We start from the raw sequence: 17,335 nt of genomic DNA, 5'->3' as shown, positions 1-17,335 counted from the left end.
CCAGCTCTGCGGGGCTGTGAAGGGAGAGATGAGAGGGGGAACGAAGTCTAATCATTAAGGACACAACATTAGTCGTCGGGAACTTTTTTTTAGACGTGATCACAATCTATGACATCACATCTGTTTTCTGTTCTCTTTTTACTGTACCCAACAGGGATGACTTTCATATTTGTGCCTCTTTAGCTTAAAAATAAGAAAAACAAAGCTGTGTTTTGAAACATGCTGCACGCTGACTGGTTATGTTAAGGCTATTTGCTGTTTGTTGTTGGTTTGATAAAATGAGTGGCTATAAGAATGATAAAAAAAAAGTTATAAATAGTCTTTGCTATTGAAGATGTAATGTATAATCTAATATTTGCCATGTATGATATGCACATTAGTAGGTATGGAAACAGGAAACTGTTGGCGGGATGGTTTTGGTATTGTAATATGGACGAGTGAAAGAAAGAAAATAGACAAGTAGGCAAGTGGTAGGCCTATAGAGGAAATAAAGATCCAAGGTATAATGGATATTTACTGCCAATCACTCAGCTAGTGCACCAAATGTTACAATATAATGCAAATGACTGAAAATAGAACCGCAATGTCTCTCCAGTCAACATGCCGAGGTGTCCTTGAGCAAGACACCTAACCCCAAATTGCTCCCCGGGCGCTTCTTAGCAGCCCACTGCTCCTCCGGGATGGGTTAAATGCAGAGAATTGTAATTTCCCCATTGTGGGACTAATAAAGGATTGATTATTATTATTATTATTATTATTATTATTATTATTATTATTATTATGATGTTGGGAACATCAAATCACTGACACATTTTAAAATATTTAAACACACAGATAGCACAGCAATAAACAGCTACTGTTACTGTTGTGAACAATCATTTTACCTTTTTGATGACAAGGCTGCAAGTCATCCTGTCTGTACATGTTTGGTGCTTTGATCAAAAGATACAGGATCATGTAACCTCTGCTCTATTCTGGATCACTCATTATACTATCAGCTATATATAATAATGAAATACTGAAAGCTGATATCGATGAGAGTTAGAATGTAGCCTTTTGTATCTTTTTACAATGCATGTTTGAAAACGGGCTTGATCACCATTTACTATAATGTTTCAATGTATACTCACCATGTTTTATTTGTTGCTTGTGGACATGCTGTACTCACCAACTTCCACAGAGGAAGAGACCCTGTCACCATGGTCACAGCTCATCACAGTACATTTGCACGTCCCTATTAATTTTTCACAAGGTAATTGCAGACAGAAAAATGATGGTTTGAAGGGCAAGATGACAGTTTAATGGCTGACTACGTAACAAGGAGAGATTTCATCCTGAATGCAGTCTTAGTGAGACAGCACACAGTCAAGTATTATGAATGGCATGGCACTTTAATAAATGTCAGAACATCATGTTGAAGTCCAAAAACGTTGTTTTTTTTGCACACACCAGGTGCAATCTTGTGCACCTCTGAATTATTAAAGGACTGTCCACACTGATCAAAAGAGCTGTCTGACCATCATTGTATGAGAGAGAAAAAGGCGATTGTAGAAAATTGGAGGAAGCTACAATAATTGGTTTGTAATTATTCTGAGCCTGAAGTAAACTGGCAATGCCAGCGTTCAATAACTGCCACTTTTGGGAAGGAAAGCACCCAGGGCTCAGAAAAAAGGATGTACGGCTTTCATTTTTTGTCCTCCAAGACCGTGTTAGAGCTTGATGTGGTGCAGGCACGCAGAACCCCACTATGTAGCATGGAGGACCATTAAAATAATCAATGGGCAGGGGAATGCAATTAAGGAGAGTGCTCCCTGAGAGCACTAGGCAGGATAGAGAACAGTGAGAAGAACAGAGAAAAGGTGTGTGTGTGTGTGTGTGTGTGTGTGTGTGTGTGTGTGTGTGTGTGTGTGTGTGTGTGTCGTAGTGAAGAGTAAGTATGTGCATACCATATAACCACACTTATATCTCCAAGTTTATGTCAGCATCCCATGCAAATTTCCAATAAGCAAATAAATCAATTACAGGCCTGTGACATTACATAATTATAATAATATAATGTTGTTTTATAAACATTAGCATCGTTTTGCACATCAAACTTCACAACACTTGGTCCCTTTGAAACAAAAAGAAGGGTGTTTTTGCCCCCATGTATATTTACCCTGTGTTGAACTACTGGTTATTTAGAAAAAAAGTAAACCAGCCTGCTATAAGCTGAGGTAGTGTAGTTTATACAGAGACGTCTTCATTTACAAAAATGCTGCAAGACTGTGAGAAATAATTGCTCTTGGTGTTATTGATACATACTCAAATAATGAAGTTTGCCTTGTAATTTGTGTCAAGGGCCTCTTTTGCCACTTCAATACTAATAAAAGCTTACTTATAATATATATTGCCTATTATTTTTATTTTATCAAATTGTATAAACATCTAATATACCTGATTGCACTGTTTGTGTTTTACCGTGTGTGTTTATTCTGTTAGTCCACCTACTGTGAGTGAAGGCTAAACCAGACACTGGATTTAGGACAGGAGAGGTCAATGCCAAGGCAGAACAGTACTGGCGATATTAAACTCTTGATGACGTCAACACTGCCAGTAACTCAGATGACTTCCAGGCTTGCTGTTCTGTCGAGCTGCACATCCTCCCTCCTGAGCACTGAGCGCGCCGGCCTACGCCATCGTCCACCCGCCGGGGAGGGTTTGCTGGCAGGAACAGCGCAGTTGCGACAGCAGTAAACACGACGTTCTCAACCAAACCCACCCTTAAGTCCTGCCTCTCCTACACACAGACGGCATTCTGATTGGATACAATAAAATGACACACTCCTATTGGCTAACAGAGCTGCCAATCAAGTGGTTCACAGAGTTTGTTTGGCTGGGAACACTGCAGTAGGAGATGGGCTCGGTGAAAAGGTCTTTACGTGGGTCGGAGGAGTGCTTCCCGTGTTGGCAAGAAAACCAAGACAGTTACGAGCTCTTTCTGTGTGTTATTTCTCGACTTTGTGTGTTCAATTTCTACAAAAGTCTTCACTGACTGTGATTGTCAGTGTTTTTAAATCGGAAGGGTTACGCTTTTTTTTTTTTCCACGGAGAAACTTTACAAAGGAGTAAACGAGCTAAGTAAGCGACTTCTGCTTTTGGCCTGTTTCTTATAACTGAGTGGGTGGGGGGGGATTGTTTTCATCATGAAAGTTTTGTTACAACAGCCCACATTCTTGAAATACTATGTCTATTATACATAACGCTACTGAACTACAGTTGCATCATTGTGTCTTATAGCTTATAAGCTCATGTCCATGCTGGGGAAGCCATTATGTGTCCGCGGTGTTACACAGGTTCATTAAAGTGGTATTGCGTTGTATCTGTTGCTAAAGTCACTCAGTGCTGCAAGATCCTCACTTTATGGGGCTGATGATGTTTGCAAAGACCAAGTGTTGGTGGATTGTAATATGTTGTTTTAATGTTTTCTACTCTGCTCATGTGGATGAGGATGTCCTATCTTCATTATGGTCATACTGACGTCAGGAGTCGTCAAACGGGACTGAACAATGCTTCTTAATTGACCGGGATGCGTTTTTAGACCCAATCAAATATCGGTCATTGTTGTGTGTTGTCCTTAAAATGGCACGCCCATCTCTGGCTCATCTGCTGTCCAACACGTCTGACACCTTGCACTGGCATTCAGGTTCTTCCATGATGCAAATTCTGATTTTTGGAAGATGATCCGTTCAAATCTTCATAGAATCTTAATTTTTGAACTGTATTTCAGAGGTTGGTTCCTCTATCTTTTGGACTGCCAGTTCAGCTGTGAACTCATAGTGATACAGTCTGTCTGATAGGCTGCCACACTTATTTGCTGTTGTCACTGTACGCAGTCAAAGCATGAAATACTTTATGACTTTGCTGAGTCATGTAGAGTTACATCATAGTATTTTTGTTATCACCTGTGTTTACGGGAGCTGCTGAATGGTTACTGGTTCTTTTGTTTGTTCAAGGAAGTATTTCTTGGAATATCAGTGACATGAAAAATAGATAGTCACATTAGGTAGTGCTTTACAGGTGGTGCCACATGTCTACCGAGCATTTGCAATTGGACACCACACATCTGGCTGGCCTGTCAAAATTTCGAGCAAAGGTTACTTGCATACACATTAGAGTGAAATTTACAATTCAGATAAAGATCTTAAAGATGTGATGTTAAGGCAAAAGCTTAACTTTGGCATGTGGGTCAATATTTGTGAATTTTTTTTTTGCATATTTCAGAGGGTCCCCGAGGCTGTCATTTATAATGTGTGTGACTCAGACAAAATGTTTAACTAATTTGACCAATATGCTCAAACTTTGTAGTCCCAATAAGACCTTACCGCTGACATTTTTGTTCTCACTATTTGATATAAACTGGTTGTTAGCTAGTAGCTAGTGACTGTGTGGCTTTAAATGTATTCAAAACATTGTTTGAAATACTTGTTTAATGATGGAACAGTAGTGTGCCACTTCTGAGACTGTAAACAGTGGGTCATGGATCATTCTGCAGAGATCTCACAGAGGGTCTCCACCATATGTCAGAGCAGTCGAGACATTTTATTTAGGCGGAGAGTTTATTGGAAACTCTGTAGCCTGAGATACTGTTTGTAATTTCAACCCCAATTCACCAACAATAGAAAGCAGCACATTTTAAGTCAGGTGATGAAAAATGAAACTAATCCTTTCACATTAGTCAATAATGTGAGATGGCTCAGCAGCTCTCTGATGTGAACCTCTCAGGGTTTTCACCTCTCAGAGGAACGTAGGTCATATAGAGAACTGTCACGTTCGAAGGACAATTTCGGTTATGTCCCGTACATGCTTAAAAAAACAAAAACCTTGTTGCCCTAAATCAAAAATGATTTTGTGTCATTGAACCTTACACTAACCAGTTCATTAGATAAATATTATCCTTAACAATTGATTAAAACCTTTCACATTAGACATTTGGCCTTACACCTAAATGGAGTTGAGTACAATACTCTAAAACTGTTTCCCCTCATATATATAAATGGGGGGTGGTTAAAAAAAACTTAAGTGTACAGACTAATTAACAAAGGGCCTCATCAAGTACAGGTTTAATAATGCAGAAACATGGACAGATGTTGAATGTAAATATAGGCACTTGTTTAAACTTTACTCTACTTTCTGTCAGGAAGAGCAATATCTTTCTCTTGGAAACTGAAAGCAGAATCTAATTTCACAGCGAGAACATGTCTTAGTCATCAGTTAACAAGGCTTAGTTAAACTTCTGGTTTTGTACCTTAATTCTGCCTAGTATTGTACAATGTGACCGTACAACTAACCAGAGACTAGTCAAACCTTGGATGGACACCTAATACAATAGTATTTAACAGTTATGCAAAATGTCAGGCAAAGGCTTCAGTTGGTCATTTAATATGGATGCTAGAGGAGACAACTGTCTGTTGGATTTACTGAGTGTCCGGTTATTGTTAGTGCACAGTGGAAAGGTGTAGCTGGGTGTGGAGCTGATGGGTAATAGTTGTCTCTGAAAGCAAGCAGCTGTGTGAGGATTAATGAAAGTGTCAGCGTATATGTTTCTCTGATTTCAAATCCATACAGTAGCTTTTCAATAGTTAAGAAAAGGTAGTGTGGCTTTAAGTGAATACAGTTAGGGTCGAATTCTCAGGCAAAGGTCATTCATGCCTATATGCTAAGGGAGTTGACGGATGTTCATGTTGGCTTATATATCTTGGTGGAGACATAGTGTTCCAGTGAACAGGAAGTGACTGTTCTGAATAGGCGTCCTCCTGAGAGCCACTCATCATTTTAAGAGGAAACCAGATATATCGCTATTTCTCTGTGGTCAGTGTGAGAAGAACTCTGATACGACATGAGACACCTTTTTGTAAAAAATAAATACCTACTTTGTTTAATTTATGTCGGCACCCCCATGTTTTTTTTGTGTAGGTTCTAGGAGGTGTATGTCAGGATGGCCCAGTGGAACCAGTTACAGCAGCTGGAGACCAGGTATCTGGAGCAGCTCTACCACCTGTACAGTGACAGCTTCCCCATGGAGCTACGGCAGTTCCTCGCCCCCTGGATCGAGAGTCAGGACTGGTGAGACATAATTGAATTTTCCTGATCTACGTTATGAAAGCACATTTAGTTTCTTCTGTCTGCTAACATAATGTGGCATTGAAGTGCTTTTCATCCTCCAGTCCCTCCGGACGGGCAGGTGGCCACTCACCATGATAGCTTGCCATGTAGAAAGCTATTGTGTTCAAGCATTCTTTGTTACGATCTTCCTCATCATGCCCTCTTCTTCCTTCACGACACAGTTACAGGGATCTCATGCGTATTATGTATCGCAGTGATCATAAGAAAATACATATTACATCTTTCCCCTTAGTAGTCTCCCTCAAGTGGGGTTACAGAATATTTTGATGACACCCAAAAAGCATTTGTGAAGTTGACTTGAGCTCTTAGAAGGAACTAGAAATCCTTATTATCCTGATTTTCCTCTCCTCTCCTTTTATAAGGGCTTACGCTGCCAACAAGGAGTCACACGCCACACTGGTGTTCCACAACCTCTTGGGAGAAATAGACCAGCAGTACAGCCGCTTCCTGCAGGAGAACAACGTACTCTACCAGCACAACCTGCGCAGGATCAAGCAGCACCTGCAGAGCAAGTACTTGGAGAAGCCGATGGAAATCGCTCGCATTGTTGCCCGCTGTCTGTGGGAGGAGCAGAGACTGCTGCAGACCGCCACCACTGCTGTACAGGTAGGGGAGAGAGACACTAACCCAGCATTCAGATAACATCAAAGAACTTTGGTTCATGGGTTTTAGGTGGTACAGCGGTGAGCAGTATATGTTTTACTCTCTTGCAGGATGGCCAGGCTGCACATCCCACTGGGACAGTAGTGACAGAGAAGCAGCAGATTCTGGAGCACAACCTCCAAGACATCAGGAAGCGGGTGCAGGTTAGTTCCCATCAGAGACTTGCTGATTAAGTATCCTCAACACTATTTACCTTGTCAAAATGAGTCCGTCTCCTCATAAAATGTATAAAGCGTCATTTATTTTTCTTCAGGATATGGAACAGAAGATGAAAATGCTTGAGAACTTGCAGGATGACTTTGACTTCAATTACAAGACATTGAAAAGCCAAGGAGGTAAAATTTAATTCATCTTTATTTTCTTAGCTTTAGCAGTGATTTTGATTTAGTTGGAAACATCTTAACTCAGTCTCAGATAAGCATTTATTAAAAGTCAAACCTTTTTTTCATATAGATTTAATGAATTGGATTTGTTCGCTGACCTAAAACATGTCCGCCCTCTGTGCAGAGTTGTCCCAGGACCTTAATGGGAATAGCCAAGCAGCTGCTACCAGACAGAAGATGGCTCAGCTCGAGCAGATGCTGAGCGCCCTTGACCAGCTGAGGAGGGTGGGTGTCTGTGGTTAACCGTGTCATGATTTTAGCTAATTTTAGCTTTGCTTGCACTTTAAGTGAGTTTAAGAGTCTATGTGTGGCAAACCAACAACACCTGTAGTTTCATGGTGGTGTTTTTCAGGCTCACACCCAGGTTGAGGTTGTCGTCGGTCAGCACAAATGGCAGAAGACAATTATAACTAAGGAGTTATCTGACGACATGACACTTGACGTCGTCCATGCTGTATTTGACATGCTAGGCCACAAGTTTTTACTTTATGTGAATTTTTTGGGGGGGGAAATGCTTAATGGGGCAAAGAATATCTTAAAAGAGGAGTAAAATGATCTTTGCAAAGGGAGACTGTAGGTTTTAGGGGAAATAAAGCTTTAAAGCTTTTGGAAAACAATGACATAGTGCACAGAGGCAAACCTACCAGCTACATTGAACATGTGGTATTTGTTAATAACTCATTATGTTTAATTTATGCTGTGCTTGTTCTTTTTGTAGCAAATTGTGACAGAGATGGGAGGCTTGTTGACCGCCATGGATTACGTACAGAAGAACCTGACTGATGAGGAACTAGCAGACTGGAAGAGGAGGCAGCAAATTGCCTGTATTGGAGGTCCACCTAACATCTGCCTGGACCGCCTCGAGACATGGTAACCAGGGAGGCAAATCTAAAATTGATTATCAGTCACACTAATGATCAATTTATATTTAGAATCGTATGTGTGCATTGATGCTAGCTTTACTACTCAAAATGACATGGGAAATTATTGGAAAATTCTGGTTAGTTAAGTTTTGGAATCATACAATAAATAAAAATAAATGAATAAAATAAAAAAACATTATTGGTTTTAACTAATAAAAATAAAAAAATGCCATCCACATTGCTGCCTGTCCAGCATCCTTCCTGCATCGCTTAATTTCTTTAAATGTCTTTCTGGATGAAAGCCTATGGGCTTCATCGAAATCCATGATTCAATTCAAATGTTTCATCAAGTAGTCTAACTGGAACCGGGTCTGATTTTCGAACCAGGATCACATCCCTGGCTGAGTCCCAGCTCCAGATTCGTCAGCAGATCAAGAAGCTGGAGGAGCTCCAGCAGAAGGTGTCCTACAAAGGAGACCCCATCATCCAGCACCGGCCCGCCCTGGAGGAGAAGATTGTGGACTTGTTCAGAAACCTGATGAAGAGGTACTGCATGCAACAAATATTTACCGTACATGTGCTCAGACTTCTTCTTTACATGTGTTATTATGTCAATGAATTTTGTTGACTAAGGAACAATCTGCGGTGGAGAGATTTTAAGGTCCCACTCACTAACGATACAGAGCTTTCAGTTGCATCTCCCGGTCTTCGTTTAACAAATGTGATGACATCCGAGCCGTCTCCATTCTCTGTAGGAAGACTGTGCGATGCACTTAAAAGCTGCAAATCATTAGGAAAGGAACCTTAGACCTAGACTTAAATTCTCTTCACCATATGTTGCTGTGATGTTTGCTGGACTTTTTCCTCTGAAACATGATCCCCTCTGTCTTCTAGTTCTTTTGTGGTCGAAAGACAGCCTTGTATGCCCATGCATCCAGACAGACCTCTGGTCATAAAAACAGGAGTGCAGTTCACAAATAAAGTGAGGTAAGATAAACGCTGAAAGGAAACAACATACACATATGTATGCATTGTATGTGTCCCCTGTGACTGAGAGAGGGAAACATTTTATATCCTAATCCGTCTTTTTTCATTTTCCCAGGTTACTGGTAAAGTTTCCTGAACTCAATTACCAGCTGAAAATCAAAGTTTGCATTGACAAGTGAGTTTGTTATCTGGAGGTTCTAACATTTACAAGAAGTCACCCAGACACAGATTTGACTGAAGACCTTATGAGAAACCGCTTTAATGATTTTAACTTTAACGTTTCTTTTTTAGGGAATCCGGGGATGTGGCTGCAATTCGAGGGTACGGCTTTAAGACCTTTTTTTTCCCCCAAGGCTGAGCATATTCTGTTGGTTGTTTTTAAAAAAAGAGTCTCACTTCATGCTGGTCCTTGATATTCTTAGGTCACGAAAGTTCAACATCCTTGGTACCAACACAAAAGTTATGAACATGGAAGAATCCAACAATGGCAGCCTGTCAGCAGAGTTTAAACACTTGGTGAGTTATGGAGCTTACAGAGCTTACTGCTTGACTGTGAAGTTATCTGTGGAGCACTAACTTCCTGTTTGTTGCAGACCCTGAGAGAACAGAGGTGTGGTAATGGTGGCCGGACCAATAGCGACGTAAGTACTGTTTGTTACACTTGGTAAGAGAGAGTCGTTAAAAGTGGCAATCCTTAATATTTCAGTTTGATTGATTGTGCGACACCCTATTTACTGGTGGTAACAAAAAAAAGGGGGCAGCAAAACCAACTATTGCTGCTTTTAATAAAGAACTCGGGCAATAGTGACCATTTTCCTTCCTTCTGTGAGAAAATCTAATCATGCTGCGCATGAGATGAGTCAGCCAACAGCCAAAGTGAAAGCAGTTGGTTACCTCAGTGAGAAGCGTGTAGCCTGTAGCTCTTCATTTAACACTGCGGCTGCTTCTTGTTCCATCTCTCACCGCATTTTTTTTTAATTAGACAAACTAACACCTAACAGTAGCCATGTCTGTTGTTTACGTTGATCATGATATGTTCACGCTCATGATGATTGTGGGGAAGGGGCTTTGGAGGGAGGCCTGAAGGAACGTGCTCTCAGTGTTGCCGACTAGACTCAGTCACCACTGTGTTACCTAATTCGGGGACAGACGGGGACTTAATAGACATTTATTTGAATGAATTTCTTTGAGATTGCCACTTTAGCAGTGTTCTTGACCTTTGATACACATGAACAGCCCATGCGATTTGTTTTCTTAAGTAGAGGTTTGAACGATCTGTTTTTCTTTAGGCCTCTCTGATCGTCACAGAGGAGCTCCACCTTATCACTTTTGAGACCGAAGTCTATCATCAAGGCCTGAAGATCGATCTGGAGGTCAGTATCAGCATCAGTCAGTATCTCTGTGAACTTGGAAGCGATTTCAGTATTCTCAGTTAAACTTTCATCCGAACTCTAAAGCATAACGTAAAGATATAACAGCGTAGTTATTACAAAGTAAGACACCAGAAAAAATGAGTCATTAACAAACTCTACCACCTCCAGAGAATGTCTCCACCTCTGCTTCTAAATGAGCTGTGACTTAAAGCCAAACCCCTCCATCAACCTACATGTGTTGACCGGGTGAGAAAAGTGCTTCCTGTAATATGCAGACTCTGTCACCATCATGTATTTCCTCACTTGTCTAACGCACCGCAGAGCTGCCATGCTCCGGTGTGTGACACTGAGTCAAAACACAACAAGCCGTGTGCGTCTCAGAGGAACAGCATCTGTGACGTATTAGTTTTTGCCTTCATAGCGAAACAAAGGTCTCCTTCTGACAGATAGTGTGAAGATAAGTTATGTGAAGCAGTGTGTGATTATTCACTCTGATTCTGACCAAAATTTATGAAACTAAGCAGGAACTTAAACCCTTGGCCTCAACTGATAGCTGGTACATTAGAACATGCGTCTTCTGACACTTTCATGTGATGAATTTTATCATTTTATCATTTTATCATACTCAAATCCAGCCCAGATCTCGGGGTGTAATGCCTGGACAAAGGTCACCCTTTTTAAACCAAAATATCTCATCATGCTAAGAACAGCAGTTATAAGAGAAGTATAATTGAGAAGATCACCAGAAGAAGTCCTAGTACAAGACAATGTACTGGAATAAAAATGTTGTTGTTCAGGAGTAAATGTCGGCAAGGAATAACCAAACTGTATATAATATACTAATGTGTGTGTGTGTGTGTTGTGTGTGTTGTGTGTGTGTGTGTGTGTGTGTGTGTGTGTGTGTGTGTGTGTGTGTGTGTGTGTGTGTGTGTGTGTGTGTGTGTGTGTGTGTGTGTGTGTGTGTGTGTGTGTGTTAATGTTTCCTCCATTTGTGCAGACTCATTCCCTGCCTGTGGTAGTCATCTCCAACATCTGCCAGATGCCCAACGCCTGGGCTTCCATCCTGTGGTACAACATGCTCACCAACCACCCAAAGGTGAGACAGCACCCTCTGGTGGATAAGGGGCTAAACTCTGCTGAGGGGGGGATGTTTACACATCACAGTTGTAAATCTGTCAGTAGTGTAAACAGTTATATATTTGTCTCTGTACAGAATGTGAACTTCTTCACCAAGCCTCCAGTGGGGACGTGGGACCAGGTGGCCGAGGTTCTGAGCTGGCAATTCTCCTCCACCACCAAGCGAGGCCTGACCATTGAGCAGCTCACCACACTGGCTGAGAAATTACTAGGTGAGGTGTCACGCCTTAAAGTCTCCCCAAAAGTTCAATCTAACGCTGTGTCATTTATTAATGTATGATGTTGTTCTGTTATTGTCCATCCAGGGCCGTGTGTCAACTACTCTGGCTGTCAGATCACTTGGGCCAAGTTCTGTAAGGTACTGACCTTTTTTAAAAAAAAAAAAAGAAAAAAAAGAAGAAGAAAAAGCTCATTGTTCAATCTGCCATCTGCCTTTGTATTGCTTCAGTGTGAGTTATTATTTCGTCTTCCTTTCCAGGAAAACATGGCAGGCAAAGGCTTCTCCTTCTGGGTGTGGCTGGACAACATCATTGACCTGGTGAAGAAGTACATCCTGGCCCTGTGGAATGAAGGGTGAGAGGTCGTCCTTTGTGTACAAGTCCCTGGGATTGCCTGTTTCATATTATAGAAAGTGTTTGGAAATTCACTGGTCATCAGTTTTATAAAAGACATACTATTTTTTTTTTTAATTTCAAAATCTAATTGTATGACTTCCTGTTGCTTTTTGTGCAGGTATATCATGGGCTTCATCAGTAAGGAGAGGGAGAGGGCCATTCTGAGTCCAAAACCTCCGGGCACTTTTCTCCTGCGCTTCAGTGAGAGCAGCAAGGAGGGCGGCATTACATTTACATGGGTAGAGAAAGACATCAGTGGTGAGATTTTTTTATGTCTGAAAATGTTCTCAGGATTTTCTTTATTTTCTGTTTTGACACTAAGCTCACTTGTGTGTTTCTAGGAAAGACCCAGATGCAGTCAGTGGAGCCCTACACCAAGCAGCAGCTCAACAGCATGTCTTTCGCCGACATCATCATGGGCTACAAGATCATGGACGCCACCAACATCCTGGTTTCGCCTCTTGTGTACCTTTACCCCGATATCCCCAAAGATGAAGCCTTCGGGAAATACTGCAGGCCAGAAGCAGCTCCTGAGCCGGAGATGGGCGGAGACTCTACAAGTAGTGAGTCACAGCCTTGTACTCTTTGCTTTGTTTAAACGAATAATTTAAGAAAACGTTGCTTTTCTCGCATGCCTCCACAGCAAAACGTTTTTTAGAAAAGACTCGATCAATGATAGAGAATGGGAGCAGCATATAACCGCAGCAAAACTATATCAAAACGTCTGTTCGCATAACTTGTCCTGTACAATCAAAGTCGCGATCTTTACTAAAACTAACTACAACTAAAACCTTATTTTTTAATACACTCCCACATCTCACAGTGTGCCAGTCTACATGAGTTCAAAGTGCTTTAAATTGTAACGTTTTGGTAAAAATGCACGTGTTTGGGAAGTACTGAGCATACGCCTGCATAAATGGGACTTTGATTATACTGCACAAATTCTGTGATAGTTTGTGAACGGATGTTTTGATAAAGTTTTGCTGTGGTAAAACACGGCCCCCATTCACTTCAGTTCAAGTGACTTATTGATATACAAATGGTTCCTTTAAGAGAAGCAACAAATATGACTTAGTATGTATGTTATTTCTTGCGATTTCTTTTTATTTTTTTATTATTGTGCCCAGTATTATTTGTTAAAGTGCTAACATTTTCTTTCCCTTCCAGCTATTCAGCCATACTTGAAGACAAAGTTCATCTGCGTTACACCGTAAGTCACTCCTCTCTTTTTTACAATCATCAGTATTTATGGGAAGATCTCGTGCCCCCCGGTGACCCCCACTTCTGTTAGTCATTGATCTTCCTGATCATGATGTTAACTTTTTTTTTTTTATGTGGCAAGTATTGCCATATGTTCAAAAACAAAACAGTTTTTTCTCTCACTGTGAGTGATAAGTTTCATTGGAGGAATCATCACCCTGTTCTCGGACTGAGTATTGTGAAACTAGATTATGTGTAGATTCAATATCGACAGATTGCAGTTCACGCTTGGTAACAGGCTGTGTCTTAGCTGTGCGTTTCTGATGGGAGCTCATGCCCATGCTTAATATGCAAAACTTGATTTTCTTGGATATTTGAGATGAACAAAAAAAAAAAAATAAGAAGGAGAGTCGCGGGTCAGCTGCAGGTGAGTGTGAGGAGTGTGCCTTTCGTCGGTAGTGGGTTTGAGTGTGTGCTGGTGGGTTGTGAGGTCTGCTCAGTGAGATCCTGACCTGTCTCCTTAGGTGTCCCTCCGTGTTCATGGACTTGCCGGACAGTGAGCTGCTTGGGAACGGATTCCCAGGGTAGGCGCTCCGGGGGGGCGGTGGGGGAGTGGCATGTAGGGAGGGCTTTGGGTGTGCATCTTGTCACTTCTGTTTGTGTGTTGGATGGGTGGGTTTCAGGGATTTTTACCGCCGTATCCCCATCTACATAACCCCTATTTATTGTTTCCAACTCACCGCCACTTCGTCCTGCGTCCTAATACAAGAGCATCTCCCTGCCATTCAGAGATTTCTCATTCTGTTCAGGTCACTCTCTGTTTCCCATTTGTGTCACAATTCCACAACCAAATCCATATGTATGAATTCAACAGTCCAAAAGTATTTTTGATATGATTGTTTTGAGAAAAAAATATTAGAAATTCCAGATAATAGTAGTAATATTTATGGAAAATAATTCCCAAATGAATCAAAATTCCATGAGAAAAACAAGACACGGCAAAAGACATGTCTTTGAAAGAAGAAATAAAATAAATCCATGTAACCTGTGTAATGGCCTGTTCAATCCACCAGCCAGCCAACCCATAACTGTTATGACATTAACTGTAACTGTTATTAACATCAATACAATGTTAAACATGTTAGTGTGCTTAGCACTGCCTGAAAGAGAAGCAGGAAACCGTATGTAACACGCTCAACATCTTCCCAGTCTGTCCTGGTTTAACTCATGTATTTTGATATTTATATCTAAATATTTGTCAGTATTTGACCATAGATTCCATCCCATTTTTCATCTTCTGTACTCTCTTTTGGGCACGCCTTTGCACACTGACATGAATGCGGAAGTGATTAGTCATTGATGAGCCTGTTGGAGTGACCCTTTCACTCATTCACCACTCATATCTGTATTAACCTGAGGATGCACCAGTACTGACTCAAATAGCTGGATCAGATGATGACGATGGGGCTGATCTATTCCATTCAATTCTACGTTTATATAGTATTTGCATTATATACTGGAATTGCAATTCTGTTCAAGTTTGCCCAGTTTGTTGCTGCATTTAATTTGTAAGCTTTTTATTAAGTTTTTAGTGTAATATTTATTATTTTCATACTAGATAACAAGTCAGTAGATGTGTGTCTTTTATTTATTTGTTCTATTTTGCTTTACAAAGCCTGATGTTTCCTTTCACATGACATCATGATCTCTCTTCCACACAGCGAGGCGACAGATCAGTACTCGGTATCTGCTGATTTGCAAAGCCTAGGGCACCATATTGGGACTGAAAAAGTGTAAAAAAGTCCCTACATAAAAAAGATCAATGCAGTTGAATCACAGCCCTTTTGACTTGTGGTATCCCTGCGGTCAGAGACGAAGACGACACTGACGTGCACAAGTTATCAGATGACTGTGAGCTTGTCACAGCAAAAGATGTTCTCACTTTATCTACACTGAAAGTATTTTGACTAACACAAACAGTATGGCAGGAATCCACGCGCAAGAGTGTGAGTGTGTGTGTATATGACCATCAGTGGGCATTTCAGTTTGTGATATTTAATTTATTTCTTTGTTTGTTTTTCTCACAGCACAAACTCTGGAAACACCAGCGACCTGTTCCCCATGTCGCCGCGCACCCTAGACTCCCTGATGCACAACGAAGCTGAGGCTAACTCTGCACACCTGGGTGAGTCGGCTACAACACACCGTACATACACACACACATATTGGCAACGCACTCTATTGACATAGAACTTGATTAATAACTAATATTAACAGCTTGTACTCCGATTGCTTCCACAGAGTCACTCACGTTGGACATGGATGTTGCATCACCCATGTGAGGAGATTTGTTCCTTTATTTTCTCTGATGGGTTTTGATATTGTGTCGTGATAGAGGATTTATTGATGATTTTATTTTTTCCCTCAATTCACATAATCTACCTGTACAGCTCCTGTGTAAAAAATGTCTCCCTTTCAAACTGAATGATTTCGCAAGACGTTCTTTCAAAAGAGCATTTCCACTCGTTTAAGCTCTGACTGTCTATTTGTAGCTCAGTGTTTGAAACTGTTGATTGAAAATAATCAGTTGTATTTTAAGCAGCATCTTGCTCCCATTCAGTACCTCCACATCTGCGTATACGTCTTGCGTACCTTTTTAATTATCTGGAATTATATTTTTGAGAACATTGTATTGACTTTTTCAAAATGATTAGGAATTAATGTGTTTTTTTTCTTTGAATAAGAAATATAACAAGAATAATTGTTCTATAAGCTATAGCGCTGTCTAATCGTACCATTTTGATGCATTTAATGGGCCGTTTTAAGTCTCTTATCGCATTTCTAGCCCCCGCCAAATGTTTTGTCAAAGGTGTCCCACAATGCCTTGGTTTCATTGAAAACGGTTGGTTTCAGGATAGCTGTCACTATCATGAAATTTCTTATTTCTTATATGTTTCTCAGAGCTCTTTGGGAATGTTAAAAAGAAACTGTCGAAGGAGAAAAAGACAAGGAATTTAAGACGATTTAAGGTTATTATTCCTGTATTATTTGTTCCCCTTATAGTGTTGTAAGACATTACGTGATAAAACCTATAAAAGTGGTGTTTGGACTGTGACTTTATCACTGCCACTTATATACTGTCATTTGTGATCATGTGCATGAATTCAGTTGACATGAAAAGATATGTAATGTAAATCATTCTTTGAACCTTTTCTTTTCAGAGAAACTTATTTTAAGGTTTCCACGGATGGTTGAGGAAGATGTGACACTCTAACAGAGTGATCACAGTAAGGTGTGTCACAGTTGATTTTTAACCGTTCATACTGACGATCAAAACTGTCAAGCCACGTGTTGTAGTATGTCATACCATGAAATGTTGAGAGGATTTTTGTAAAATACGCTAAAACTATTCTTTTTTTTTGGCAATAAAATCTGTCAGTGTAATCATTGTCTTGTGTGTTTTTAATCATTTTTAAACATTATATGTTCAAACATTTCAATTTAAAATGTGTGTTATTGGAGGACGCATACAAACAGAAAAAAACTGGACATGATATTTATCTACTAGAACTAATCATTAATAACTTATTAAACAGTCAGTTTAAGGCAGCAGTCTTGGCTAAGCTGTATGGTTATGCTCCATAGTAGTGAGAAGGACAAATTAAGCTTCAACATGATGGAAGAAAGTGAAGCGTGTCACTGTAGGAAAATAACAAAATTAATAATTAAACTGACGCCATTTAATTCCTTTAGTTTCGGGTTCCTGGTATTGTGCATGCTGGCACCCTGTCAAGCTTACTAAACACTTGTTGCTCTTGTTAATGTTATAAGTAAGTTTAAATCTCTTCTGTGAAAAAGGACATTCAATATTTAGTCATATTCAACATGTTTCAGACTTGTGAATTTAATAACCTGCCCAGGGACCGCAGATGAAAATGAGCTAATTGAAG

At 40.4% G+C, this 17,335-nt stretch overlaps 1 protein-coding gene across 4 annotated transcripts; it reads left to right on the top strand.

Annotated features, from left to right (window-relative positions):
• The first annotated feature begins 2,897 nt into the window (after positions 1 to 2,897).
• Positions 2,898 to 16,829, top strand: stat3 (signal transducer and activator of transcription 3 (acute-phase response factor)). 4 transcript variants are annotated; one of them, XM_054607113.1, is made up of 26 exons: positions 2,898 to 3,120; positions 5,956 to 6,105; positions 6,528 to 6,771; positions 6,879 to 6,971; positions 7,082 to 7,163; positions 7,336 to 7,436; positions 7,930 to 8,081; positions 8,462 to 8,620; positions 8,969 to 9,061; positions 9,177 to 9,236; positions 9,353 to 9,382; positions 9,484 to 9,577; positions 9,655 to 9,702; positions 10,351 to 10,434; positions 11,432 to 11,530; positions 11,648 to 11,783; positions 11,877 to 11,929; positions 12,050 to 12,144; positions 12,304 to 12,443; positions 12,527 to 12,748; positions 13,353 to 13,395; positions 13,910 to 13,969; positions 15,473 to 15,570; positions 15,687 to 15,723; positions 16,347 to 16,414; positions 16,607 to 16,829. In XM_054607113.1, exons 2-25 carry the CDS (start codon positions 5,978 to 5,980, stop codon positions 16,363 to 16,365), a joined length of 2,370 nt encoding a protein of 789 aa, XP_054463088.1. In that variant the 5' UTR covers positions 2,898 to 3,120; positions 5,956 to 5,977; the 3' UTR covers positions 16,366 to 16,414; positions 16,607 to 16,829. The 4 variants fall into 4 exon arrangements, with proteins under 4 accessions (XP_054463088.1, XP_054463087.1, XP_054463089.1 ...); XM_054607112.1 differs by lacking the exon at positions 16,347 to 16,414; XM_054607114.1 differs by lacking the exons at positions 13,910 to 13,969; positions 16,347 to 16,414.
• The last annotated feature ends 506 nt before the right edge of the window (positions 16,830 to 17,335 follow it).

This window comes from Anoplopoma fimbria, chromosome 11, assembly GCF_027596085.1.
Source record: "Anoplopoma fimbria isolate UVic2021 breed Golden Eagle Sablefish chromosome 11, Afim_UVic_2022, whole genome shotgun sequence".
Lineage (NCBI taxonomy): Eukaryota > Metazoa > Chordata > Actinopteri > Perciformes > Anoplopomatidae > Anoplopoma > Anoplopoma fimbria.
Note: the sequence above shows the minus strand (reverse complement) of the source record. Positions and strands in the feature narration are given on the sequence as shown.